The 26,783-nt window shown below is 46.0% G+C and overlaps 6 protein-coding genes across 6 annotated transcripts in view; 2 read left to right on the top strand and 4 right to left on the bottom strand.

Annotated features, from left to right (window-relative positions):
* Positions 1-49: 49 nt before the first annotated feature.
* Positions 50-4,459, bottom strand: Pmar_PMAR000683 (conserved hypothetical protein; the record flags this gene model as incomplete). Its single annotated transcript, XM_002781107.1, has 16 exons — positions 50-160; positions 212-500; positions 551-782; positions 826-879; positions 925-1,000; positions 1,040-1,147; positions 1,186-1,316; positions 1,366-1,442; positions 1,506-1,568; positions 1,617-1,700; positions 1,789-1,996; positions 2,217-2,308; positions 2,351-2,458; positions 3,064-3,598; positions 3,884-4,054; positions 4,369-4,459. The coding sequence occupies 16 exons, from the start codon at positions 4,457-4,459 to the stop codon at positions 50-52; spliced, it is 2,430 nt and encodes an 809-aa protein (XP_002781153.1).
* A 6,536-nt stretch (positions 4,460-10,995) lies between these two features.
* On the top strand, positions 10,996-12,801 carry Pmar_PMAR000682 (hypothetical protein). The gene is made up of 4 exons (XM_002781106.1): positions 10,996-11,276; positions 11,480-11,803; positions 11,853-12,224; positions 12,277-12,801. The coding sequence occupies exons 1-4, from the start codon at positions 11,000-11,002 to the stop codon at positions 12,651-12,653; spliced, it is 1,350 nt and encodes a 449-aa protein (XP_002781152.1). The 5' UTR covers positions 10,996-10,999; the 3' UTR covers positions 12,654-12,801.
* Positions 12,802-15,480: 2,679 nt separating this feature from the next.
* Positions 15,481-16,146, bottom strand: Pmar_PMAR000681 (hypothetical protein; the record flags this gene model as incomplete). The annotated part of the gene is made up of 1 exon (XM_002781105.1): positions 15,481-16,146. The coding sequence occupies one exon, from the start codon at positions 16,144-16,146 to the stop codon at positions 15,481-15,483; it is 666 nt and encodes a 221-aa protein (XP_002781151.1).
* A 1,006-nt stretch (positions 16,147-17,152) lies between these two features.
* Pmar_PMAR000680 (hypothetical protein) lies at positions 17,153-17,311 on the bottom strand (the record flags this gene model as incomplete). The annotated part of the gene is made up of 1 exon (XM_002781104.1): positions 17,153-17,311. One exon carries the CDS (start codon positions 17,309-17,311, stop codon positions 17,153-17,155), a length of 159 nt encoding a protein of 52 aa, XP_002781150.1.
* A 1,794-nt stretch (positions 17,312-19,105) lies between these two features.
* Positions 19,106-25,178, bottom strand: Pmar_PMAR000679 (hypothetical protein; the record flags this gene model as incomplete). Its single annotated transcript, XM_002781103.1, has 24 exons — positions 19,106-19,402; positions 19,452-19,634; positions 19,693-19,809; positions 19,863-19,982; positions 20,029-20,193; positions 20,240-20,368; positions 20,412-20,600; positions 20,653-20,796; positions 21,017-21,375; positions 21,716-21,828; positions 22,216-22,471; positions 22,521-22,621; positions 22,669-22,838; positions 22,884-22,957; positions 23,004-23,126; positions 23,173-23,197; positions 23,436-23,519; positions 23,673-23,719; positions 23,744-23,894; positions 23,942-24,016; positions 24,063-24,209; positions 24,255-24,886; positions 24,936-25,022; positions 25,067-25,178. The coding sequence occupies 24 exons, from the start codon at positions 25,176-25,178 to the stop codon at positions 19,112-19,114; spliced, it is 3,894 nt and encodes a 1,297-aa protein (XP_002781149.1). The 3' UTR covers positions 19,106-19,111.
* A 160-nt stretch (positions 25,179-25,338) lies between these two features.
* Positions 25,339-26,783, top strand: part of Pmar_PMAR000678 (hypothetical protein) — a gene marked incomplete at both ends in the record, with an annotated part of 4,776 nt that continues 3,331 nt past the window's right edge. Inside the window, 7 exons of the mRNA XM_002781102.1 lie at positions 25,339-25,419; positions 25,692-25,724; positions 25,774-25,889; positions 25,980-26,136; positions 26,186-26,334; positions 26,379-26,522; positions 26,719-26,731. Of these exons, the coding sequence (XP_002781148.1) occupies positions 25,339-25,419; positions 25,692-25,724; positions 25,774-25,889; positions 25,980-26,136; positions 26,186-26,334; positions 26,379-26,522; positions 26,719-26,731 (693 nt within the window). The remainder of the gene's footprint in view (positions 25,420-25,691; positions 25,725-25,773; positions 25,890-25,979; positions 26,137-26,185; positions 26,335-26,378; positions 26,523-26,718; positions 26,732-26,783) is intronic.

Raw genomic sequence — 26,783 nt, 5'->3', positions numbered from 1 at the left:
AATGATGATGATGAATCAGCGAGCATGATTGAGTCCATGACTACACTAACTACTCAAGATAGACACCATTCTCGCCAGCCCACTTCTTGAAGACTCTATTTATGATGTACTCGACTTGTGGTATTTGATGCACTCTAGTACCTCGTAGTAGATCAACCACCTGATCAACACCTACTACTACCAAAGCGGCCACAACGAAAGGTCCTACTACCTGCTGTAGTTGTTCGGCTGGGGCCATGCCGGCTATAACCAACTGGAAGACTCCTACTGCGGAGCCTCTTTTACCATCCCAGAATTCGGGATCAGGATCGAGTCGCTCAAGCACATCAAAAGCCTTACAGGCTATAAAGAAGTGGCCATGCTTGTAGCAGTCGTTAGCTATCATTTGCAGTAGGTTGAAGATCTCCGTAGACGGGGAGGCCTCTTGACGGGAGTACAGCTCCCAGGCTGATGTCGGATCACCATTCATGATGAAACATCTGCATACCCACGAGAGGTAACTGAGTAGATATCAGCTACATACTGTTACTGATAGTAGGAATGATACTACCCGAATTCAGACGTATATTGAGTGTCATGTATCGAGAGGAGGGCTTGTTGGGCTTCCTTATAGTCACCAACACTCCCACATGCTATACCATAATTCCAGTTGAAATCATCATCAGCAGAGAAATAAGCCTTGATACTCTTCAAGTACACCAAAGCGTCCTCGAACTGCTTGCCCAGGTATAAGCAGGATGCCATACACTGACGTCCTGGTATTGTATCGCATTCTGAAGCACCTAGAGGCCAAAAGTGGCGAGCGAGTGGTATGGGTATCACTACTCGCTCCAACTAGATTGAAGACTTGTTGTGCTGTCTGCAACGACGCTCTCGACCCTGTATAGATCCAAGTAGGTAGTGAAGCAGTAGCATTAGTCTGACCCCCTTGTTGCTGTCCTATAACAGTATGTACTACAGCCTTGAGGATATGCTCTCGTGGTTGGCTAGGTATAACCCCCTACAACCACAATAGACTCACTCTAGCTGCCTACACTACCTCGAGTAGATTGAGGGCCTCTTGAGGATCTCCCTTAGGGTCCCTTAGATGGTATATGATCAAATTCAACCTAGCCTCCGGGACTATGTCTAGTAGTTGTGGTAATATCTACACATACTGCACACAGTGATACACATACTGCTTACTTCAAGAGCCCCTTCCCCATCACGGAATACAACCCTATTATGCCTGAGTATATCATTATGATTATATACTTTAGCGCCATGGTCAGCGCTGTGCTCACTCAACGCTTTACACGCATCCTCGGCTGCTTTACCTACTCGAGCAACGTAACAATAGTAGTAGTAGAGTACTTCTGTCCACACTACCATTGTAAAGTTGATACTGGCAGCATGCCTTGAGGTTATTGGCCGTGATGGAGGTAGGATACGTGGCTAGATACCTGGTAGTAGTCATCGTTATGATACCTCACTGATGACACTGAGTAGGTCCAGAACACCATTACGGTTCTAACATCTCATTGGCAACATCAAAAAAGTCCATCTTATAATAACAAAGGGCGAGGTATCTGCATAGGCATGTCTAGAGCACCGGTCATCCGAGACAATGCTGATACACATTCAATGCTTTATTATTAGCGTTATCCACCACCAGCTTCTTGTAGATGTCAGTAGCCTGTTGATAGTGGTTACGTAGATACCTAGTAGTGCATGATGATGATGATGATGACAAGTTTGTTATTATTGGTTTATAACTGTATTGCCGCTATGGTCAACTGCTGCTGATACTGCTGCTGCTGGTCATTGGTGCTTGAAGAGGTAGGATCCCTCCTAGTAAGTCGTTGATGCCACTTCATCATAGCTGCCTCGTCATTGAGCTTATGAGCAGTGTGTAGTAAGAGCCTTGTACGAAGATGGTCTAGAGCCTGAAGACTAAGACTCGAGCAATACTCAATAATGTTACTACTACCGCATCGTCGGTGGAATCCCCAATACTCTCAGCAATAGTATAGGCATCATCATACTCACATGCACCATACCTAATACTGAGATAGTCCAGGCATACTGTAATACGAGTATAATACTACAGGGAACATGCCTTCCACAACATGATCATAGCCTTCGACGCACTCTCAATGTTTGAGTAAGAGGATCGTGATAGTTCGTTATCTATAGATCATATCCCTCGGAGAGAGTGTTGGAGTACACCAGAGTACCATCATTAAGTATGTTATCATAGATCTCGATAGCCTTAGTGTATTGTCCAATATGAAAGTAACAGAAGGCTAACCAGAGTGATGAGGCAGGCCTGCATGATGACTCCACAACACTCGCTACAGCAACCTCACACCTCTCTTCACCAATAGCCTTCTCGAACTCTAGTACAGCCACAGCCCCAGTATAATCTCTCTTGAGCAGGAAATCAGTCAGTTCAGGCTTCGCACTGTCCGGTGGCTGCCTGCTAGTTAGTGCAGAGGCCCCAGAGACCGCAGTTGTTCTAGTTCGTCTCCTACTATTCACCGCTGAGCCTGGCCTTATCATGCACCACAAGGAACTAGGGTATTCACAGCGTACATCTACTAGACAGAGTTCGTGCTACGGAGAGCACCACCTGGGAGATGAAGACCATATAAAGTTAGTAAACATCAAATTTATGCCACCCCAGGTACACCTTTTCACGCCTAAGATCAAACTCTGCGTCCGGTACAGGCGAGGCCCCCGCAGACCTTCCGACTACAATCAGTTTCGCAAGCGATATAGCGAAATTAAGTTCGGTCGGAGTAAGGCTATTGGCCGTACTTAAGTCCTGATTTACCACGATGAGAACACAAGATAAAGCTAGCAGGAAATCGGTATGGCATTTGACGCCAAATATGCGTGCATGAGCAGTAGCCTTAAAGGAACTTCAACCAGTGCAGAGACTGTTACGGATAGTTAGGAGGGGTATCCTACATATTCCGGAAGAGGAATCAGATGATCGTAAGCTCTGCATAAAAATAGTAGCACTTTGAACAGTTATGAAATAGCGAGATGAGTGACATAACTAATTATACATATACTCACTTGGTAGAAAAATAATTTCCATCGTTCATCCTACTCCACCTCCTCCGACTAGTTGAGGCATGTTTCGATGTTCTACTAGGTTGTTGGGAGCTGGAGTTAGCATGAGAGTTCGTAATACCACTGCTGTCACCAAGATATACAACAACGCCACCGTGCATGTTGGGTTTATGCAGGTCTCTCACGAAGGCCTTCATGCCTTCAACAGAGGTAATACTATATTTAACGTTGAGTAAGGCCTCCCTATCACGGGAAGCAGCTTCGACAGTCTTCCTCAAGGGACCATAGACACGACGTTTCTCAACATAAATAGTACTTACGAAACCATAAGGGTTCTTCCATACTCCAGTAGGAGCATCATAATTCTTCCTTCTAGCTATTCTGGCGACTATTCTGGCCAGGTACGGAACTCGTTGTGGGATGATCGAGATTATCATCTCTCCTGGTAAACATGTCCGAATAATACAACAATGGTAGTCCCCAAAGAATGGTCCGACTTTACCAGAGCACTTTCGTGAAGCGTCGTCGTCGCACAATGCTGAAGTCAGCAAACAAAAAATGTCACAGACACCAAGCGGGCTATTAGGTAATGATGGTTCAGTTAGATCACGAGAAATAGGTAATAACGATGGGGAGGGAGAAGAAGGAGAAAGTTCCCACGATGGATGAATCGTGACATGATGATCTGTGAGTGACTCAACGCCGTTTAGGCAGTCTAAGCTACCACGACACATATCGCGACTGGCAGACAGGACTTGGCGTGCCTGTTGTATGCCTAGATAGTAACCATCACTCGGATACTACGACATAACACACTTCCTACATATATTCTTATACCGAGGAGCATCAGGATTCTGAATAGCATCCAGCAGCCTATTGTATGCTTCGGTGAGCATAGCATTAACCTCATACAGCGTCCAGGGCGTTGTCGTGTAGAGCTCAGAGGAAGGACCCGCAACATTCCAGGACGAGCTCCCCGATCCAGACGCAGACTCTGCGAACCCGGCCAAACCCAAACAGGGTCGGACTCTACTAGATACAAATCGATCAGCGCACCCACTAGTAGTATCGCTTACCTAACGAAGCCGCTGGTAGATTACATAGTGATGGATTTATCTGTAGTACTAGAGGAGATTTCAGCAGCATACAGTCGGAGGGGTTCTGACAACACTCTGGATGACGATGACCGAAAGAATGTTAATATACACTTCTCTCTGAGCAGGACTATGGTCAATGCGCAAGTCCATGCCGTTACCTTGCCCTCGACGCACTGCCGAATGGATACTCAAAGACATGGGGACTAGTTACCTGTGGGTGCGTCAAGAAACTCGGGGTTGAAGATGTTCTTATTGATCTCTCTACTCCCGACTTTAGCACGGCTTGTGCACACGTCGTACATAGCTGGTGTACACTGATGAAATGGGGGGCTTAACTATCGGTTAACGCTGAGGTGGGAATGACTAATCCTCCACTCGACGACCTCAGTCATTCAGCAGACTCGTATAAAGCCGTCCACAAATCAATAAAGTCCAGCTTCGGAAGAAATGCGTCTGGAGATCGACGAATCTCTACTATATACTAATAGGAGTGAACAAATCGTGCGTCAAAAAGTTGACTCCGTTCTTGGTTTGTCATATCCGCGTCTGATTTTCTCTGGGTACCTTACATGCCATTGAGACTATTCAGTACTACATTTGTCGTGCGACGAAGCTCCCTATGATTCACAGTATCTCTTGCATAGCGTGATCGATCAAAACGATTTAGATGTGTTAAACCGTCATAAAAATTTGCTCCGAGTAATTAATTCACAATCGTTTCCGTGCCTGTTTTCGGTTCCTTCCAGATTGTGTCTCACTGTCAACACCCCTACATATATCATGTTCGCCGTATACTTGGTACACTTCCATTCTATCAAGAACTGCCTTTTCCGTATCACTTACTGTAGCCGTATTTGTAAGATCGACCCTAATAGATATGCGCCGATGTACATTGTGTCAAAACGTTACAGGAAATTATTCACAGCAAAAATAATGCCTTTTCTCTATCTGATCAGCTTTACACCCTTAATACCTACTAAACACTTATTAATCTTTTACCATACGATAGCTTTGTGTCATACGCTTTTTTCTCACTAGCACGTTCAGTTTTCATGGAGATTTCTACCACATTGAACATGCGCCGATGTACACTGTGCCAAAAATTCACGACATTCACTGTCCACAGTCTGTGATGTGAAGTATAATTTCTATATTTTATGTCACATCACTCTCTCTCTCTCAAAACTCCACCGCCTCTCTCCCACTGCCAACAGATGTGTTGGTAGGGTTTATACATGTCAAGCTTTGACCGCTTCTAACCATGCAATTCACTGAGGTTTCCATACGGAGTACTTCGCGCCTGCAATACTTCATGCTTCGTCGTTTTACTGCTGAAGCACTTACATTTACATATGTTATCCTTCTTTACTCAATAACACCTGTATTGTAGGCATTACGAACGACTTGGTTATCCTACAATCTACTTTCATCCGTCGGTATTCATGACGTAGTGTTCAATTTTCACCCTCAAGAGTTAATTACTGATCGTGATACTGTTGAGGTACTTGCATCTACACATGCCACTCTTTTCTACATAATAACGCTCCTTTCATGGCATCACCAACTGCATCATCACCCTACCATTCGATACTAACGACGTGGTGACGAACGTCCAACGACTCTGTTGTACCTCCAGATCATCAGCCGATCCGTTTGTGAGGGTTCACTCATTCTTATCACCGACTCTTACTGATGTCGATCATGTGCCGCTTCCAGTCATGCACCATTCTTAGGTATCCGCAAAAACTACTCTTCACTCTCGAGACATTGCCGCTAATCGTGACACAGCCGGAGTAATTTATGATCATTTGCTACATAGTGATGCATCTGATTTGGATGATACAACCCACACTGTCACCCAACAATCCTCATTCCGAGTGTGTCATTCGCGGAATCGATATAATCAAACCTCCCATATGCGTGGGTTACAAGTGGCAGTCAACACTTGACAACACAAGACCAATTGGTAATAGAAGAGAGGGTAGTAAAATCCATCGAATTACTCGATTCGAATAATACGTCTGTTTCACCCCGAAGCCGATACTGTTCACTTGCAACCGTTTTTGCGATTGACGATTTTTCTATCTCAATGAAGATATTTAACCTCACTCTCTTGGTCGTATGATTGTGAAATGTTCATCATGTGATTCGGTACTCTCTCGTGAAGTCGCAGTCCATATCTGTGTCTCGGCTACCTGCTAAGGTAGCCGAGACATTATCGTTTTACGAAATTCTTTGTAATAGACTACTTGCTGCCACTATATCTCTCGCATCAGATCCTAACTCCCGATCTTCAGGAGAACACACACAACGCTATAATTTTCCCGCATCGTTAGGAGGCTATTTCACAAGCCCTCATAAGGAGCAACAATTGTGAGGTACCTTACGGTTTCGTTGCAAGGCACTTTTACATTCTTACGATTTGCGGGGTAGGAGTGAGGTAAGGTGTCACTAGGCTCCTCACCGTAAGGCTCCTTAGTAGGGAGTCCTTACCCTACAAGGAGCAGGGAGAGTCTCCCCACGTAAGGCTATTTCATAAGAGATATTTCAAGCCCCGTCCTTGGTGCCGTGAAATTGCTCCGGTGGTACATTATGGCACTTTATCGCACCGGCCTTACCATTCTCGGTTGTTCGCTCCGCTCTTTCCCGCCAGACCACGCGTCTCGCGGCGAGACACTCGTACGCGGATGTTCTGTCCCTGAACCAAGCAATTAGACTTGCAATTGCATATTCGACTTGGCGCTTTAGAGTTTTACGGTGATGACCGATTGTTCTCGAGCGAGTTGATGGTAGTGTTTTTGAGTTTGCTGTACTCAATGACCATAACCTTATTTTTGAGCTTCATCGGAGCACTGCGTCGACTTTTTCGTACGCGCCGGTATGCTCTATACTCTTAAGCTGAAGATGCACCTCGCGGACCTCAGTACGGAGCACGAGGTGCAACTATAGTGAAAGCACCTCGCGTAAGGTGTAAGTCTCCTTGTCCCTTGCTCCTAAATTAAAGGTGCACCTTAAGGAGCGTTTCTTGTGAAATAGGCCTTAGGGTTCCACTCACTGTCTGCTTCTACTCTGAGCAAAAACGAGCTTGAGAGTTCTGGAGCGAAGCGACGGGTTCTCTAACTTGGAGACTCTAAGTCAGATGAGTTTAAAGACTAAACTCAACATGGATATACAGTAAAGCCTGCATGAGGGAATGATTCGCCATCTTGATCTGCAATTCATGGAGACCCATCAGGTTTATGAAGTTCGTATCCGGAGTTCGACTTGCTACTACCCGATTAAGTACTTAAGTCCATCATCGTTTGCCCGACTCGCTTCAATCTATTCAATGCAGTGTACTATCAAGCTGAGTTTTCGACGACTCTGTTGTATCGTGTGTTCATATGACTGGACAGAGCTCAGTATAGCATACAGTCGCATGTGAATCACCATGTGCTAGCTACTATCTCATATCATCCACACTAACATGATGTTAGTAACATCTAATGATTAGATTGTGCTCCAGAGCGGGCGGCTCTGAGCGACTCTATGTTGTGTCCTTGCTATCATACGATCCGCTAGCAGAATCGTGTTCTCAAGTTACTCCGAAAGTGTTAGCTTGAGAATGAATAAGGAGCGTGGCATAGTACGGTGATTGTTGCGTAAGAAACTGGCACGGTTGAGAGCGGTCAGAATGGGCGCTTGTCTGAATATCTATGGAATGGTTTAACCGTTACGGTTACGAGTGTCACCTATTCCTCTTAATATGGTATCCGCTATGTGACTGGGTATCGAGTGCTCCAATTTCAGAGGGAATTGTCCTTGTTGGAAAAGAAATCGAAAATCTCGTGACTTACTTGAAAAAGTGTCACGCTCCGTATAACATTGATCTTTTCATCTCAACCTGAGACTTCCAAGGACGCATAGGTCTACGTTCTCGATTCAGTGCAACAAGGACATAATTTAACTGGTGTATCTTAACATATCGCTTACACCCCCGAGCGTCAGCGAGCTAGAGAACCCCGGAGCGAAGCGACGGGTTCTGCTAGTGATGTAGATTTGCCTCAAACCGTGTGTGCCTCTTATGAGATACGATCTATCTGAATCTTGAACCGCGCGAGCACCGAAACGGTCAGTGCACCTCGAGCCTTGCAGCAAACCCGATGACACTATATCCCAGTTCTTTCAACGTCGTCGAGGAAGATGAGCTACGACATATCCTGGTAGCAAACCTACGCAAGAGAATCGGGGTGAACGAAACTATCACGCAAAGCCCATGCGCATAACAGACACTTGTGTGCGCCAAGGACGATTTGAGATGTGTGGTAGTTCAATGATAGCGAAGTGTTAGCTATATAAGTACAGCCGTGTAGCCGTGTTGCTGTTATAATGGTGGAAACGAGCTCAATCCAGCCATGTGTTTCCTGGATGTGGAGGTAGGATATTAGAGGCTGCTGACTCGATCCGGGAAGGGTATGGAGTCGGACACTTCTCGTGTCCTACTAACCGTACTACGGCTGCCGTAGTGGCCTACAACTGATCGTTGACACTGATGAGGATGTTGTAGGTCAGAACAGAGCCACTTACGGTCTACACTCCCAAGTTCTGCCTCGTGGGAATTTCGTATCCTCGAGTTGATAGGCTCGGAATATGTTTCAGCAGTTGACTATATTGGGATGCACACTATCAATCAAATAATCTCACTTCGCCCACCTCGAGTAACTCAACTATTTCTTGTGAAGCGTTAGAATATTGCGAACGGTACCCTCCGGCACCATGCCTACAGGTAATACTATTACCTGGATATGGGATGTTTTGAGAGTACTAGTGAAGTGACTTTGGTAGAGGTAATGAACTGTTATAGTACCCCTACATAAAGAACACAGTCAGCTCAGGTTACACTATGTATGGTAGTAGATGGCAAACCACTACACCGATTCATGATGCCGAGAACACAGAGGAGCCTCAGTGAGAGAGCCGATAAATACAGCCGTTGTCGAATGAAGCAATAGCATCCCTACATGACAACGTTGTATGATCAGTGCACAAGCACGTACAACAATAGTAGAGATGTGGCATGCCTTGACATAGAGTGAGATCATGAGATTTGAAACCCCTTTCAATTGTCTTGCCGACTTACCGTGTAAATACGGCAAAAAATAGAGTAAGAATGATTATGCAGCAATGGTCAGTGCGAACAACGACGAAAAAAGTTACTGTGTACATCGGTACCTCCATCTAAATGTTTATAAGCTCGTCATTGGCGTTATACGACTGATGAGACGACATACACTGGTTTCGTGACAAAATAGGAGCTTTCTCGGACATAGACTTTCTCCCTCTGTTTCTTCGTAGGCAAGCATTATTACGAGGCAAATTGGTGTCAACACCACCGGGGTATAAAGTAACGCCACCGTGCATGTTGGGTTTAAGCATGTCTCTCACGAAGGCCTTCATGTCTTCAACAGAGGTAATACTATATTTAACGTTGAGTAAGGCCTCCCTATCACGGGAAGCAGCTTCAACAGTCTTCCTCAAGGGACCATAGACACGACGTTTCTCAACATAAATAGTACTTACGAAACCATAAGGGTTCCTCCATACTCCAGTAGGAGCATCATAATCCTTCCTTCTAGCTCCGCGACTATTCCGTTCCACGTGAAGCGTGGAACCTCCCAGTGCGGAACCAGCAATATATACAGGATCATTTCTTCGTTGGTCAGCAGTAAAAGAAAGACCTTGAGGCGACAAATACGGTTATAGGTACCCTACACAGCTGAATATCTCACCTATGGGGTTGCTGGAAGTATTGCTAGAGGGCCGACTCAGTGATGAGAAGCTCTCATCACCAGCACCAGGGAAAACGCTGTTACTTGTGTGTGCTTTGCCTGATGCATAGCATGAGGGATTATTATCCATTGATGGCAGTATACAGCCACCGTTCCCACCACGTATATGCTGTCCAACAGACAAAGCTGCAGGTGGATGTTGCATACCTGTAAAAGGGGGATGGGTCCACCGACACGATACGGCACTAGTGTATACACATGTTCTAATATCGAGAATCAAAATTATTAACAACACCTAATAGCCTACTAAAGCATGCCTCAGTTAGTATTGCATTGAGCTCAGCTCGAGCCGTGGAAGCTCTCGCATTAGCGCCTGCATTCGGCAACCTTGAGTCCTCTGCCGAGCCAAAGTACTTATTTGGTGATTGCCAGAAGCCTCTAGCAGCATTGAACCCTGTAAACAACCTCATAAACACAAGAAGGGGTAAAGCCATGCTGCTCACCTGACGCTATTTTTGATTCGTTTGCCATCCTAGTGCTACGCAATAACGCGGGGTTAACATGTAGCAGAAGGGGAGGTTCAATGCCGCCCTGCATCGTCAGACTAGAGTGCCTCTGATGAAGGCACCAATAATGGAATCCCAACGGAATACAACCATATTACAACGACTTCGTTGGAGCAGAGTCCATCGTCATGCGATAAGTCGCTTCTACTTCTCTTACTAACTCCAAGATACATGGCGAGTACTTGATTAGAATCAGGGCGTAAATGTGTGCACGCCGAATCATGCTTATCGATTACAAAGGCGAGCGATGAGTGCAATCGTCGTCGTCTACACAAGTGTCGGGACAGAGGATAGTGTCCTCCTGGTATCGTCGTTGAGGAATGTATTAATGCATCTGTCCATCACCGATATGATACTTCATAAACTGAATTGTGATGGTATTATGAAGCATGATAGTTAAGTTGAACTTCACTATAGATCAGTCTACCATGCTTTGTGGTTACTAGCGCGACTTTATTATTATCGAATGTGTCACGTTACCCATGACTGACGAAGTTACTTCTTGCTAATGTTCTCAACCAACGATCATCATCAACAACAGCAGCAGCAGCAGCACGAAGAAGGACAGCAACACTTCCAGCTCCAACAGGGATTTGGTATTCTGCCTGCCTCTTCTTCTACTACTTCGGCTCCTCAAAACTATCAACAGTCTTCTGCTACTACTACTACTACTGCAACTGCAACTACCTCGCTTACTGCGACAGCACAACCATCACTCACACTCAATTTCGATGATGACAACGATCTGCTTCGGTCAGCTTGTGACAGCCCGAAGTTCACTCCACGTAAGTTGGTTGGGGGGGCCATCTCGCTCATTATTATTCCGACTGTAGTTTATGATGTGGCTCATCATAGCGTCTTTAGCTCTCACGCTACTAGTACAGGCTTGAAATGTAATTGTCACGCTTATACACAGTTATTTCCGAGTAAAAGCCATGCACGGTTTCCTTAGCAAGTGCTCATTTTCGGATTAGTGTTGCTATTTCAGCGAGCCCAGCAACAATTGCATCAACGACATCCACTGGTTTGGAGTGCTCATCATTGAGTGATGATAGTGGATACAGTACAAGTGCAAGCAGTAATGTTAGCAATAGTCTGAGCCCTTTACCGGCAGCACCACTACCTGCATCTCCGTTATCAACGTCCACCACAACTCCAAAGGCAGCAGCAGCAGCAGGAGGAGCTATGCTGCCGCCTGTTGGTGGCCCTACTCGGACTAAATCCGAGAAACTTGAAGCGGAGAATGCTGTCTTGACTAACGCGTGTTTAGGCCTTTTGGAACTGCTTAACAGTCAACGAGGAGGCAACCCAGGTAAGTGAGCAGCGCCGAGGTGGGCAGCATAGTAAGTGTGTATTTTCAGGAGCTGCGAGTGCTGCATATAATGCGTTGCTTTCGCGTGTAAGTGCGGCTTCTTCCGCTACTACTACTACTGCTGCTACGAGCACGTCAAACAACAATGTATCTACCCCAAGCTTGAGCCCGTGCGATAATATCTCTGCGTCCACCTTCGCAACGGGTGCTACTTCTCCCTCTACTACTACTAATGCTGTTGCATCATCAACATCAACATTGTCATCGAATGTTTATCCAACCATGGCTACTACCTCCATCAGTAATCCTCAAGCACCACAATACGGCAGTATGCCGATCAGTCGTCAGCAAGGGCACGACCAAATGCAACAACAGCAGCCTACGCTAGCTTCCCCGATGCCGACATTTACCTTCCCAGGAGGTAGTAATCATAGTAGTAGGATAATCCATGTGATGATTATGTCTTTGATCAGCCACGGGTATTCCTCGGTCACAAGTCGGAGGTCGATTGAATGACCTTAGTAGCAGTAATGCTAATACAAATATGAGTTGCTATGGTCGAAGAAAGAGCTATGGCGCACCCCCTGGTGTTTGGAGGAATCCTTATGGTTATGTAAGTACTGTATATGTAAATAAGAAAAGAGTTTATGGCCCGTTGAGGAAAACTATAGAGGATGCGTCACGAGATCGTGAGGCTATGGTCCAAGCCAAGGAGTATGTAACAAGTGTTGAAGAGATGAGAGCTTTCGTGCGTGAGTTCCTTAAACCAAATCCGCATGGTGGTGTTGCAGAATCAGCAGTCCTTCCTAACCTACCGGCTTTGGAAGAAGAAATGTTGGTTACTCTTTAACTCCTTTCCTTAAACGTTTCTCATCATCCCTATATCGCAGTACCTCCTAAATTTCCTAGTTCAACAATTACTTAATAGTACTATCTGGTGTACTATTGGTTTCTACCTGGCCATATACTGCCAACCTGTCAACGCTTACTTTTTCGCATGTGCCTCAAATAGTTGTGTTGTAATCAATTTCAGTGTTATTCTTGTACGTCTATCTGTTTTTCCTGAGTGCTTCGAGCTTGCCTTAGAATGCTTTGTTAGGATGTGATAGGCATGTGTTTAACAGTCGATGAGTCATCGTGGGCTGTGACTTTGCATAATCCCAGTTTACAGCGGGGTCACGTGTACTACGCGCTGTATGGACCTACCATCTCGATACACAAAAGTAGAGAAGCCTTTAGTCAATAGCACTGGAACATCGTTCCAAAGGAAGGTACAAGTAGCGCGAATTTCCTACAAAGTCCATATCGAAGCCATTGAAGATAAAGCTACGACGAGGTGGCTGGCATGTCGCATAGCTTGCTGCATGGGCGCTACAGCGTAGGCCGGACGCTAGCCTCCACAGTCTGCATCGTCACGTACCGGTTTGATGAATCAGGGTTTATATGTTGACAAGTGAGCTCGGAAGTGATTGAAATTATTCAGAGGCACATACCTTACACGATCTGAAACATAACTTGAGAGCTTTTAACCCATCATCAGTGAGTATGACAAGACATTTATTAGTCTTCGTCGCCTACAACACTCAGAGAAGGCTATAGCAGTAGGGTGATGTTCCTAGTGTGGAACTGGAGAGCTCACCTGAGCATGTGCTAGCAATGATGTTGAGCAATGTATGATCGTTACTCTGATAAGGCCGCGCCGGGCATGCTCGTTAATAGCAACGCTTCGACATCATACATCAACTCTTTGAAATTGTGACATTGACAGTGTCGATATCATACAATGTGCCGCGAAAACTTGCTGAATCCAGAGTGGTATTATTGACTATAGGGAACAAACAAAACGACTTCTCGGAATCTTTTATCGATATATCCCCAAGTGAATTTCTCAGGAGAGACAGAAACACACACTTGGAACATTAATACAACCGAACGGTCATACCACATCATACGATGACTAAGGAAGAGATAATCCTCAAGCTAGCTAGTAAAATGCAATGGTGAGTCCGTAGACTTCTAAGCATAGAACAATTGAAAAAATATGAGTTTGATACTCAATGCTTGTTGCTCTATTTTAGTATGAATACACAAGGTTGTACATTTGCACAGGAGATTGATGCAAATATCAAACAGGATTCCGGAAGCACGCTAAATGACATCCACCGAATATTGAACAACGATAAGTGACAGGCTGGACAAAAACACGTGCTTCAGGGAATATTTTGAATAGAGTGTGAGAAAGCTCTTCCTGCAGACACTACAAGCACTACTTCTTGGGACTGCGGAATTAAGCCAAAAATATATTCGATTTAACAATGTCATGCCGACATTGATGGTGATGATGCATCATTCACTGTATCATGATGTGAGCTGCTGTGAGATGTCTGCTTGAGCCGTCTACCTATTTCGACACGACATAGGGGGCATCGGTGATACAACGTGCCGTTTCGAGGGAATGAATCGAACAGTAACCGAATACAATCAGTGTGGTATTCATGCCCACATGGTAGCTTAACGATCTCATCATCAATTGTATAATCAATAAGGCATATTGCACAAGGCTCCTCATCACCAGTAAGGTCTGAACCATGGAGATCTTCACAGTCTTCCTTCAACCACTCATCCCATTCACGATGCAGAGCAGCGATCTCGTTGCGGTCAACCTTAGGTGGAGAAGTCCTCTGATTCAACACCTCTAACCGTTGGCGCTCTTCTCTCTTCGCAACATTGTGAGCATACTGCATAATCAATAGTGGAGGCACAACACCACATATGATGATATAAACTAAGATTAGATACCCTTGCCCAGATACCGACATAAGGATGCCGACAGCGGCGCAAGGACAAGCTACAAGCCAACCCAACCATAGTCCCAGATATCGGCGTTGGAAGGCTGGATGGATTCTGGAGAGCCGTAGGGACATAATCAATGGAGAAGTATGGAACTTTCAGAATTGAGTGTCACTGTTGAGAACGCAATAACAAGGGAACACAGTAGTGATGACCAAAGGGGTGGTTATCACTAACCATTACGCGAAGTTACTATAAAGCGGCTCAACCAAGGGGAGCCTTGTATTCTCCGATTATCGTCAATGTGTTATTGCGGAGAGAGAGAGGTAGAACAACAACAACTACAACAACTAAAGCACTGGAATGAAGCAGAGGCAAAGTCTCGAGATGATACTACGAGATGGATGTTGAGAACAACAGTCTAAGCAAAGCTGGAGGAACTGCTAGCGGCACCGAGGCTCAATGAGAAGGGGGGCATGGGCTCATATAAATTAGTTTATCACCATCGACTCGGCATCAGGGCAACCGTCACTTTGGAGATTCTTCACGTCTGCGAGGAATGGACATCAACCTCAAGAGAAGAAGGGTATTGATGATGATGAAATGAAGGTTGATGATGAAGGAAATGACTGTACTGATGTACTACTCACTCATCGTAGACATGGGCTATGCTGAATCAGCATAATCCTGCAGAAATATTTACTGGTGATGATACCAGATAGAGGGATGGTGGGACAGAAAACACTAAGTAGCAGCAAAAGCAGTCCAGTAATAACAAGCAATATAATGAATAAAATAGAATTAGCCATAGAAGTTCAGTGGGAATCGACTAAAGAATAGATACACCAAATACTATGCCCAGCTAATGGTGATAGTTGATGCCATCATCACAGTACCGAGACGAGTCTCCCTCTCGCCAAGACCGCTACACAACTCGTCTTACTCCTCTCACGTCCATCGACACCACGACCATCATCTACAATACGACATGGGTTTCCATTCACATAAGCCTCCGGACCATATGCTGTGTTGGAGTGGTTACTCGGAGTGCCGTCGTCGTCGGCGAATTGGCCCGTTACGACCACGGGCCGGCTACCACGTGTACGAGGTGGAGGGTTAGCTGCGGCAAGAGTAGAATGAAGTTGGTCAGCAATACCCAGTTCCACACGACAAATTGGACATCTGAATATCTTACCATCTTCGGGTCTACTCTCTTTGAGCATTATATCAAGGCATTGTACATGATAAGCATGAGTACATGGCAGGACCCATACCTTATCCCCTGTTGTAAAGTCACCAAGACATATGGGACAGACCCTGCCAGTCAGCGTAGGTTCCGAACCATCAATCTTACAGCAACTACGTCTAAGCCATTGACGACATCGGCGTCTGATACCAGCCTCATCAGTGCCATCAAGATGTGCTTGCATCATAGCCTCATAGGCCGCCTCCTCTCTCTGCTCGGTCTTGTAGCAATATCGTATAATCATAAAGGGTGGTATGACAGCAGCTACAGCGCAGTAAGTGAAGAAGATGTAGTCAAACTGCACCATTATGATGAGTACAGCTGCAATGACGACGTATATTATCAAATAAAGTAACCATATGAAACGAAATCGTTTAGAGAAGGCCGGGGCGTATGTATCCCTTCGAAACAGTGCCTTGAGATTGTCCATCAGAAATGAGAACCATAAACTGAAAAAAGAAAATGCACCTCGCATATTGGGAACCTGACAGTGGCAACCTCTCGAGCAGCAACACAAATTGTGGTGGGATAAGGCTTAGATAAAGTGATGGTGGATAACCCACGGTAGATATAGTCGAACACGATTCAACAAATATGGTCCGGTGATCGGACTCTGGTGATGAGAGTAGCGATGCTCGAGGGAGCAGCATCACTACGATGAGTATAAGAAAAGCAAACCGTGGAGAGAATGAGATAAATCATTAAGGAACAGTGAACGAGTACGACGACGACGACGACTCCATCACTTGAGGAACAGTGAACGAGTACGACGACGACGACTCCATCACTTGAGGAACAGTGAACGAGTACGACGACGACGACGACTCCATCACTTGAGGAACAGTGAACGAGTACGACGACGACGACGACTCCATCACTTGAGGAACAGTGAACGAGTACGACGACGACGACGACTCCATCACTTGAGGAACAGTGAACGAGTACGACGACGACGACTCCATCACCTATACAGTAGAATCAGTGTTGGATCATTATCATCATCATCCAACAATGACAACGATTCCTATGCTCATAACTGTACAGCCTGTTCAGCATCAGTAGCAGCTACAGCAGGCTCAGAAAAGATGAATTGCGCAAAGACTCCTCTTAGGAAGCCCATCCGCTTAGAAGACGATGAAGACAGGAAGTGATGATCATTCGATAGAGAGAACAGCAGGGCACTAAAAACGACGACGACAAGAAGAAGAGCGATCGTCCCAAAGAAGGATACTCTATCAGCCATCCCTCCAATCTTACATAATATACAGGGACATATATGCAATACAGTCAATGCAATAAAGACCAGTGCTTGTTTACACCACTTCTTGTAACGTTTGAATAGCACTGTTTCCAGCAGCAGCAGCAGCAGCATTATCGACGACAGCAGTTTTGGCTGGCTCAGGCATGAGGACTTCATCACCAAGGCGTGCACGACAGAGGGGGCATCTAGGAGCATTGCCATCATAGGACATGGGAGAATCCAATAACATCTTAATGCATTGTAAGTGATATACATGGTGACATGGTAATAGGATGAGGACGTCGCTAGGATGATAATCCGATAAGCAGATAGCGCACTCATCTTTACAGTAACATATACATCTTGGATCATCTCCCATCATCCTTTCACAATTGTTCTTTAACCACTCCTCAGTAGCAAGCTTATCATTAGCCAACTCTAGTGCGCGATCACGACTCTGTCTATTCCTCTCAGCCGCTTGCTTCCTCTTTATGGTGAATATACGCTTGTTTATAGCAATTGGAGGGAGCACTCCGAAGAAGGCAAGGTATGCTATTAATATAGACCACTTTTCACCCGAGATACCAATGAATACACCCAAGCTGATATACATAATGAGCCAGGCATACCACATTGCTCTGAACTCAGGCGCCCAGACACCAGTGTGGAAAATATCTTTGAAAAGTGAAGGGTGCTGATGCTGATGACGACGGCGGCGCTGATGGTCTGCATGGTCAGCCTGTGAAGCGACACTCACTAACTCGTCGATACTGGACGCTGAGGGGGGCATATAAAATGTAGAACCTCCAATACAGAACTAAGCAATAATGGCAAGGCATGCACTACTAACACAACATAACGTGAGTAGAAGCAGATAAGGTGGCAGAGTGAGGCGGTAATATGATCAGAGTGCTACACCCACAGCCATAATACCACTACCAGAATGGCCTGTAGGGTATCATACAAGCGCTAGGCGGTAGCAGCTTTCGCTGCATTATTCTCAACAGCAAGCCTGGTAAAACATCACTAAGGCAGTGAGGACGTGTATATACATATTAGTACGGACGAAGCCGCCCCTCTTGTTGGAGTCCTTGTGATGCATCAATAAGGAAAACATAAGTGCTGCCATGGTGGGGCGAGTGAGGGTGATATACAACAATCTGCGAGGCAAGTCCACTCAGTCTAAGAGAAATTATAAGAAAAATCTAGTAGATAAGAATACTCCGGAACAAGCCATCTCAAGAAGACGTACTGGCAGCCACAGTATGAGCGGCTGCCTCCCCTTGCTGGCCATTAGAATGCCCTTCATCCTTTACCCTCTTCATCAACAGTAGGCCCCAATACTGCCCGACATAATGGACATATATGATGTTGCCTATATCCTCTAGGACGACAGGTGAAGCAGTTACGAAAGCAGCAATCATGGAAGGTGTGGCCACATGGTAGGCGTCTGAGAACATCCCCGACTTGGTATTCTGACAGACATATAGCACATGGCTCGTCGGTATGAGCTGAGGTATGATCATCAATAGTAGCAGTAGTGGTGTTCTCTTGCAGCCAATGATCCCAGGCCTTAGAAAAACTCTGCGGAGTGATGATGTTCCCCATAGCCATCGAGTGAATCGATCCACCACTGCCATTCTCCATATCGATAATGGTATTATCCCTATGACCCTGTTGAGACGTAGGATATAAGGAGTGCTTAACCATCCCACTAGCCAGGAACAGCAGGACTACTATTGGTACAGCAATGAGGGTGGACATGAGGACTATCATCAACGTTGAATTGGCTCCTTCCGAGTCTGGTAGTTCGAATATCCAAACTATATAGGCTACCACCAGCAGCACCAAGGTAACCGAGACGATCATCAACTGCTTGGTTGATGATATCAGGGTTGCTAGAGAAGTCATAGAGACAAATAGATCTGCGAAGAAGTGTTCTATGGAATAACACTAAGCTCTTACTACCACTTCGAAACTCTTGTGGAATTTTCAATAATCATTATAATAACACATCAGGAGAACATCATCATCATCCCTTCTGTAATAGCATTAGTAACTCCATCACTTTACTACCCTTGTTGTTCTCAACACTGCCATCTTGGACTACTGGGTTGTTGCTACTACTACCAACCTCCTCTTGCCCTATCTCTGCCCTACTCTGCTGCTCCCCTTCATCTGGGTGCTCTACTGTTGTTGTAGATGGATGAGGGTGGAGGGAGGCGACCTCAGTCATGACAGAGGCTGTATCCCCCTCAGTATCGCTCATCTCAGAGTAATTCCCTTCATCATCATCATCCTCCATGATAGGCCCTTCAAGCTCCTGACCATCACAACACTACCTAAAGTGTCGTCTACCCCACTAGTAGTACATCATTAGAAGATGCAATCACTGGAGGTGGTGCCGGATCAGGGAGTATGATACGTTGTAGTACTGCCCTTGGGAACTTATCTAGCCACTCCGGGGTATCATACTCTTCACGATTGGCACACAGCATATCTATTGCTTTCGATACCGCATCAAAGCATACAACCAATGACTGCGGTAGGCGAGCCTGATAATGATGATGACGATGATGCACAGAGAAGGGCGCTACTGCTGAGGCGGCTCACCGTCACACAGAGAGTCTCGACCCTCCCAACGAGAGTATCATTACTATAATCCCGTCCTCGCCGTAGTGTCTCCACAGCACACTGGAATAAGGTCTCACACACTGAGTTGGCTAGGTTCTGAGGAGGGCAAACGAATAGCCTAAGGCTCTGTATCACCCTACTACTACTACCTGACGTGTTAGCCTCAGTGCTGTTGTTGTTGTTGCTGATGATGATGGTAATAAGTTGTCTATCGACAAGCCCAATACTATCAGTAATGGTACCGCTATTGAGCGCTCAGTAGGGAGTTCCTGTAGCACGTCCATCACAGCTGACAGCCAGATGCACTACTACTACCTCGTATATAAGGTCATGCACTGGTATAAAGCCATCAAGTATAGTAGGCTTCTCCTTGCCACCACCACCTTGGGGTGGTGGAGTTATAGGAGGCGGTAGATGTGGATCCCACTCACGATAACTAGTGGGTATGAGCCTATCCCTGCTGTCCACTAACGACTTCACCTACATAAGCATATCAGTATCGTCATCAAGGACCGGATCAACTCACTAAAACGTCCTCATCGATGGTGACAGTGTCTCCCTCCTTCTGCTGCTGCAGCTCTGACGGTGGTGCCTGCATTGGTTCGCCGACACCTCCCAGTAAGCAATCGATGATAAGGGTTAATCGAAAGTAGGCCTAATGATAAGAGTGGTACACACTGGAGCTAGCTAAGGAATACCTGTTCCTCGGTGGTCATGAACTGGCCAACAATGATGGCCAACCAGCCAAGGAAGTGCCAACGGAGTACTCGTTGTTGTGGTGGTATCATACTGTTACGACTAACCTCGGTATCGAGATTATGTAAATCTCCACAAAGTACTGCTCGAGTGGTATGGATAACGTGATGACCCAGTAGTAGACCCTCTGCCTACACAAAAGGAGGAGTCTACACTACGAGGGTCTAGCGGCAGTAGAGTCACTTTGAACGACTTCTCGAAGTACTGGTCTTGCATCTGCTTCTGGCTACCAGCAAGAAAGGCAGAGAATAGAGCTGAGAGCTCCTCCTCCTCAGTAGGTGATATAAGATGCCGATGCAGCCAACATGGTGTACTCAGACTACATACCTACGAATAGTAATGGGAAAATATGACTACATGTGTTAGTGATGACAATACGAAAATTTTGGGGAATTCTCATCGATTTCTGCACAGCTCTACCAGAATTCGCCTATGAACTACTATGATCAGTGGGGAAACTCGTGAGCTCAGTTGAGGAAAGCGAACATATATCCCAACAGAGCCTGCGGGTCGCACTAACCTCAACAATAAGGGTTCTAATGCTCACTTTAGCGAGGCGTTTGCCAGTAGTATCTCCTACAGTAAGCATACGCCAAATATCGGATACACCTCGGCACTTAGATATGGGTAGTAGAACCCGTATGAGATCTCTCCCTATTGCTGCTATCCACGGCCGACATTTATCCCAATACTTAGTGATAAGGGTCTCGCATTGTGTGGCTAGGTCCTCAGTAGGCACAGTAGATGTGTCCTTACACTGTATATAGCATGGTAATAACGTAGCGACTTTAAAGAACGTGGCTTGACACAATTTAATCTCCTTCTTAGAGATGAACATATCAGTATTAGTAAGCAGGAATGATAACAATGACTGTGTCAAATGGACAATACCAGCACTGAAGTCACCTGAATACAGTGAGTGCCCTAATGACGTCACTATGACCCCATACAGTGGTACCTGGGCGTATACACCGCTCTAGTAGTAATATAACAGAGTTAATTATCCAATCGCCCCTATGGATGAAGTCCTCGGTTAGCTTAAGGACTCTAGCACACCTATGTGGGTCCATGCTAGTACTTGCTATGGACTGAGTAGCTATATCACACTGACAGTACATGGGCTTAGAGCAATAGTAAAGTGGTGGTGTTATTATTACTAATGCTGCTGCTACTGCAGTCTTATCATGGTCATGACGACATATAGTATTAAGCCAAGCAATATAGCGTTTGTCGGTGCATCTACTACCGAAATCAGATGCCTTCACTATCTGGACACACTGATGTAACCGAGTCTCTCTAACGTTACCAACAGCCTCCGATATCGTACCTAGGCGATATTGAAGCCACGTGGGAACAGCACTAGGGATACCTGGACGTAGATGGAGTAATAAGCTGCTAGTATCCTGGAGTGAGCTGGCAAATGTGCCATGGACTCCTCCTACTGATACCGACACTGATGACATACCCACGAACTGACAAGAGGGACATCATTAACCCTTTTACTAGATAACACAACCTCGTAGATAGTACTATGCAGTAGACCATGCGAAACCATATTATCATTACTAGGATGATGCGCAGTAATATAAATATGGCTCAGATAGGTATTGATTATTAATATAATGATAAAGTCATTATCGGATAAATGGTCATAATGCAGTTCAGTTCCGCCATCTTGGACGGTCAGCGAAACATTGACTGAGCCACAAGATATAGCCCTCTTTGGGAGCCTCTTAGTACTACTACCTTCCTTTAACAGATGATGTTGGTGTAGTCACACTAGTAGCATATCCCTCCTTACGCCTAGTTAGGCCTCCTTTAGTGACTACTCCACCACTGCTACTAGGGGCCATCACGACGACACATCGATGCGCTGACTCCTCATGAGGACGATGGTCAGACATGGAACGAGTAGAGCCACGTCTAGCGCTATCCGGCGGTGGGTCTACTAGACGCCGCCTACTATACCCTGTAGTCGTGGCACCCGTAGTGAAGCTGAGCCCTGAGGGTGAATATGGCTACTATCATCAAAGCATATTGATGATACCTACTATCTAGTGGTAATCTATTAACATGAGCTCTAGGATGGGACTTAGGATGGCCTGCTATTTTAACATTGGCGCGAGGTGGAGTCGATGCTGGAGTAGAGGACCTACTGCTAGTCGGCTTAACGACTTCCAGAAGGGTAGATAAAACTACTTCCTAGTAGGGGAGTTGCTCCTTGGTGTCCTTAAAGGGCAAGTGGTCCTGTCTATACTACTAACTCTCCTCCTCCTGTTAGCCATAACTGCTGTCCTATTCACTGATGGTGCCTCTGATACCACATCTAGTGGGCTCATACCCTCGGCAGCAGCAGTATTACTACGTATCTAATGAGATGGGCTACCCTTTGTTGTATGTAATTGCCATACTACCAATGCATCGATGTTAGACACAACATTAACTAGATTAACTCCATCAGGATGCTGCCCTGCTATGGCCGCATCGACTGCTAGACAGGATGCTGGCCACAATAAGGACCACTCATCACCTACCTTCCCTCACAGGGGTCTCCATCTGTAGTGGACTCAGTTCTTCCTCCTCCTCGGGCTCTTGCTGCTGTTGCTGCATAGTGTCACCAGGGGTTAGCCGTGTAACCGACTCAGGAGAGTCCGCTCCTGTCAAGCACATCATCATGAACATTACTACTATTGCTATTACTACCGGGGGTCATCCAACTCTGTTCTTCCTCATAAGAATCATATCTCACAGTAACAGGAGTGGACATTATTCCTGCTGATGCCCGCCATGGTGAAGCGAGATCCCCCACAGCTTCAGCGACACCACCCGAAGAATCGTCACTGCATCTAGTCCCTCTATGGGGTGTGCTACTACTATCTACACTCTCTTCGTCAACTACAGTATCATATACTTCCTAGAGAACAGCAGGAGGCAACACTTCGTAAGGACTGCTTTGATCATTCTACCTGCACAGCCTTCCTAGCTGGAGTGAAGGATGGGAGCAAGAGATGGGTCATAGGTTGGGTATCCGAAGCGGTACCACCAGTGGTCTGATGACAAATACTACTACTACTACAAGGGGAGCAGCACTACCCTACCTGATGAGTAGCTGCTGAATGTTGTCTATGCACCACTACTGAATGGGTCTCTAACCCTTCATCATCATCATTAACAACTGGACCACAGCACACTGCTGTGCTTACATTAGACGGTGGACAGGTCGAGGCTGTTGAGGTTCCATTCAAGTCGACTGCTATCACTGCTCTACTACTACCTTCCCTTTCCTCTCTAGGGGACATCAACTTGCCATCCAAAGTAGATGCCGGTGGCTTCTGATGTGCATCGTGAGAGGGAGCCAACTTGAGATCCAATGCTCGACTGGCCATAGAACGAGCACTGGACATAGCACTCTGGCTATCCGCCAACTGCAAGGGGAGGAGATCACAGGTGAGGATAGGGTTGGGTACAGTACTCGATCAAGCAGAGCCAACTCCCTCTTGGCTTGCTCCTCAGAGAACCTCGTAAACTCATCCCGACTAGAGGCCAACTGGACAGCACTATACACGGATAGCGAGGGTAGTAACGCCACTCACCGTCGCTAAGGAGTCAGCCAGAGCTGAGGCATTCTCCTCCTTATCGTGTATTGCTTTCTCCAGTTGCTCCATTAGAGCCTCCTTGTCCTCAGTCAATGCTCTACAAGTCTCCATTGCCTCCTTGAGGACAGTAGTAGCCTTCTTTGCCTGCACCAACCAACAATCACCACCAATAGATGACCATCATAATACCCTTTCGTTGGCCTCTACAGAGTACACCTGAAGCCTAGCATCAGCCCTAGATGAGAGGATCTCCACCAATGCCAGTACGACCAATGCCACACCAACGACATAGTAGTAGAGGCCATTCTCCTCCTCTACCACCACATGAGCATCATCGACAGGCATACTGCGTTGGGTAGCAGCAGCAGCAGCCTGTAAGGTTCGGACCTCCTCCTCGAGCCCAAGTATATGCCTCTCCAACTGCTCTACTCTACTACTCTCCTGTGCAAGGTCCTGTATGCGCTCATCCCTCTGGACGATATCAGCCTCCATCTTGGCTAGGGTCCTCCTATCCTCAGCGGAGTGCTCCTTAAATGCCTTAAGAGCATCGTAGGCCCGCTTTAACTCGTCTTGCAACTCCTTCTTTTCCTCTTGCCACACCTTATCAAATACCATTTCTTTCTCTACTCGCCTAGAATAATCAGTTATAGTTGACGTCAGTGTTGGGCCCACAGTTGCAGTAACAGCATCAACAGGTGCTGTATAGTATACATATAAGCCAATAAAGGATATGATTACAACTGCAATAGCTACTAGATAATTAGCTTGGGTAGATGTAAGGCCAGTGGTGCCTCTCGAGAGGTACCGATCATGCATAGAATCTACATAGTGAGTTGCCGAGAGGTATCTTTCATCGAGTACTACTATTACCTCTATTGCTACTGTAGTGTTCACCGCCTCGTCGTGGTGTCCGAATAGGCATACGTTGTGAAGATACATAATAACTCTGATTAGAGCCTACCACTAGACTGACCACAGCAGTGGCATGATGATATTACTACCATCGGACTGGGATGAGAGCATAGCTGGTGTTGGTGCTACTTCCCTGCCGCTCACTGTACCTATTATCCTTGAGGAGTATCGACGACGAGGAGGAGGGGGAGTGGATACCATGACAACGTGAGTCTATTAAGTAGCTACGCGAATAACAGGAAAGGCTGCTATGTACCGTTGGGAAATCTCAAGTGAGCAAGATCAGCCACAACGCCCTTCGGGCAGCACAAAATTCCATGTCTAGTATTGCTCATCAACTTTGCAGTTGCACTGGTATTATATGAAGTACCTCAGCTACACTCTGCTCCTCCTCCAGGCTCTGCTCCTCCCTGTCCATGTTGCTTCTAGGAGTATTCTTGAGGTGAGTCCCTACACGACAATCCTACTGTACATGTGATAGTGGCACTAATACTAGAAAAACTAACTGCGTAGACCTTCATCTCCACAATATGATCATCTATATATTCAATATGTGATTGCTGATCTCTACACACAAAACCTCGGGGGGTGTGGTCTGTCGTATCCTCCAGTTTCAACGGTTCACGACGAATCTCGGTGAATCCTTATTGTGTAGTAGTAGTAGGAATTATAGTAGCTGGCGCCGACCTAAATACACTGCTTTGTTATCTTTAGAGGAAGAGCCGTTTGTCTTCGGATCCTCACAGGGTACTATGGTTGCAGTAATGGTTATTTTATGAAGTGATATTGTTCTTAGGAGATCGCATGTGACATCAGCGAGTCTAAGATCGGGACTCAGCTAATCTTACACGACAAGGGCGTCCATGACAGTTCTATCTTTTACAAGGCTAAGGGTTATCAGCGAGGAAGCGAGTGCGTTATCGGTGGATCTTGATTACCTCGCCATACTGCATGTTGCAATGCAATGGTTGCGACTACCCATGGTGATAGGCGTTTGTTTAGGCACACTCTCCTGAGAAGTGTGATGCTCACTAAGGACGTGGCTGATTTGCTGAAAGAAGCGAACGAGAAGAAAATATGTTCGACGCTATTGGGTCATTTCCACCTAGGACTGCACGAACTCAACATAGAAATGGCGGATGCCAAGGCTTCTGGGAGAGTAAATGATTATAGTATCGGAGTTCGCCACAGTGTTGTTCGTTTGATAGGCTTTTGGATGCCCACTACCTGGGAAATCTGATGAGATAACCTGTGTTGTTCACTATGCTGAGGATTCCAGTGGTAGACTCCTCACCTACGCCGAGAAATTATTCCTCAAAGAGCCCAAGCATGCACTCGATGCCGCAAAGACCTCCACGTACGTCATTCATCTATCATGCATATGCGCATAATCATGTTAAGGTTCACTGTCGAACTCGAGGACGAATTCCATGCGGGCTACCCCGAGGGCTGTACCTCATTGGGTGCAGCGTCCATCCGTCGCTGCAGGGATCTAGGGGTGGCTTATGCTTACGATTTGGTTGATCAGAGATACGAAATGCACAAGTTGTAGTTGCACGCTCATGGGAGCAGTTGATCGTGTGTATGGAGTCATTCTTGCTGTTGATGTGATAAGGCATGCTTAAAGTGATGTTGTTGTTGTCAAAATGTTTTGTGTGGAAGTTATGGGTTGATGTGTTGAAGTCGAAGATGCACGTGAGAGTAGAGAGATAGAACTCGCCATTTGAGAGTCTATTGGTAGGTCTACGCTAACTGTGAGTTGTTACCACAGTTTGCGTCTGGTGATGGCAGTAGCGGTAACACCCA

The sequence above is a fragment of the Perkinsus marinus genome, assembly GCF_000006405.1.
Source record: "Perkinsus marinus ATCC 50983 genomic scaffold scf_1104296943560, whole genome shotgun sequence".
NCBI classification, from domain to species: Eukaryota; Perkinsozoa; order Perkinsida; family Perkinsidae; genus Perkinsus; species Perkinsus marinus.
The sequence above is the reverse complement of the archived record's forward strand: the minus strand, read 5'-3'. Positions and strand labels throughout refer to the sequence as shown.

What these genes read in the sequence shown, in the direction of transcription:
- Pmar_PMAR000682 (XM_002781106.1), top strand. Translation starts at nt 11,000, where the DNA reads ATGTTCTCAACCAACGATCATCATCAACAACAGCAGCAGCAGCAGCAC. An exon ending in CAGCCCGAAGTTCACTCCAC is followed by an intron (nt 11,277 to 11,479) that starts GTAAGTTGGTTG and finishes TTGCTATTTCAG; the next exon opens with CGAGCCCAGCAACAATTGCA. An exon ending in GACATTTACCTTCCCAGGAG is followed by an intron (nt 12,225 to 12,276) that starts GTAGTAATCATA and finishes GTCTTTGATCAG; the next exon opens with CCACGGGTATTCCTCGGTCA.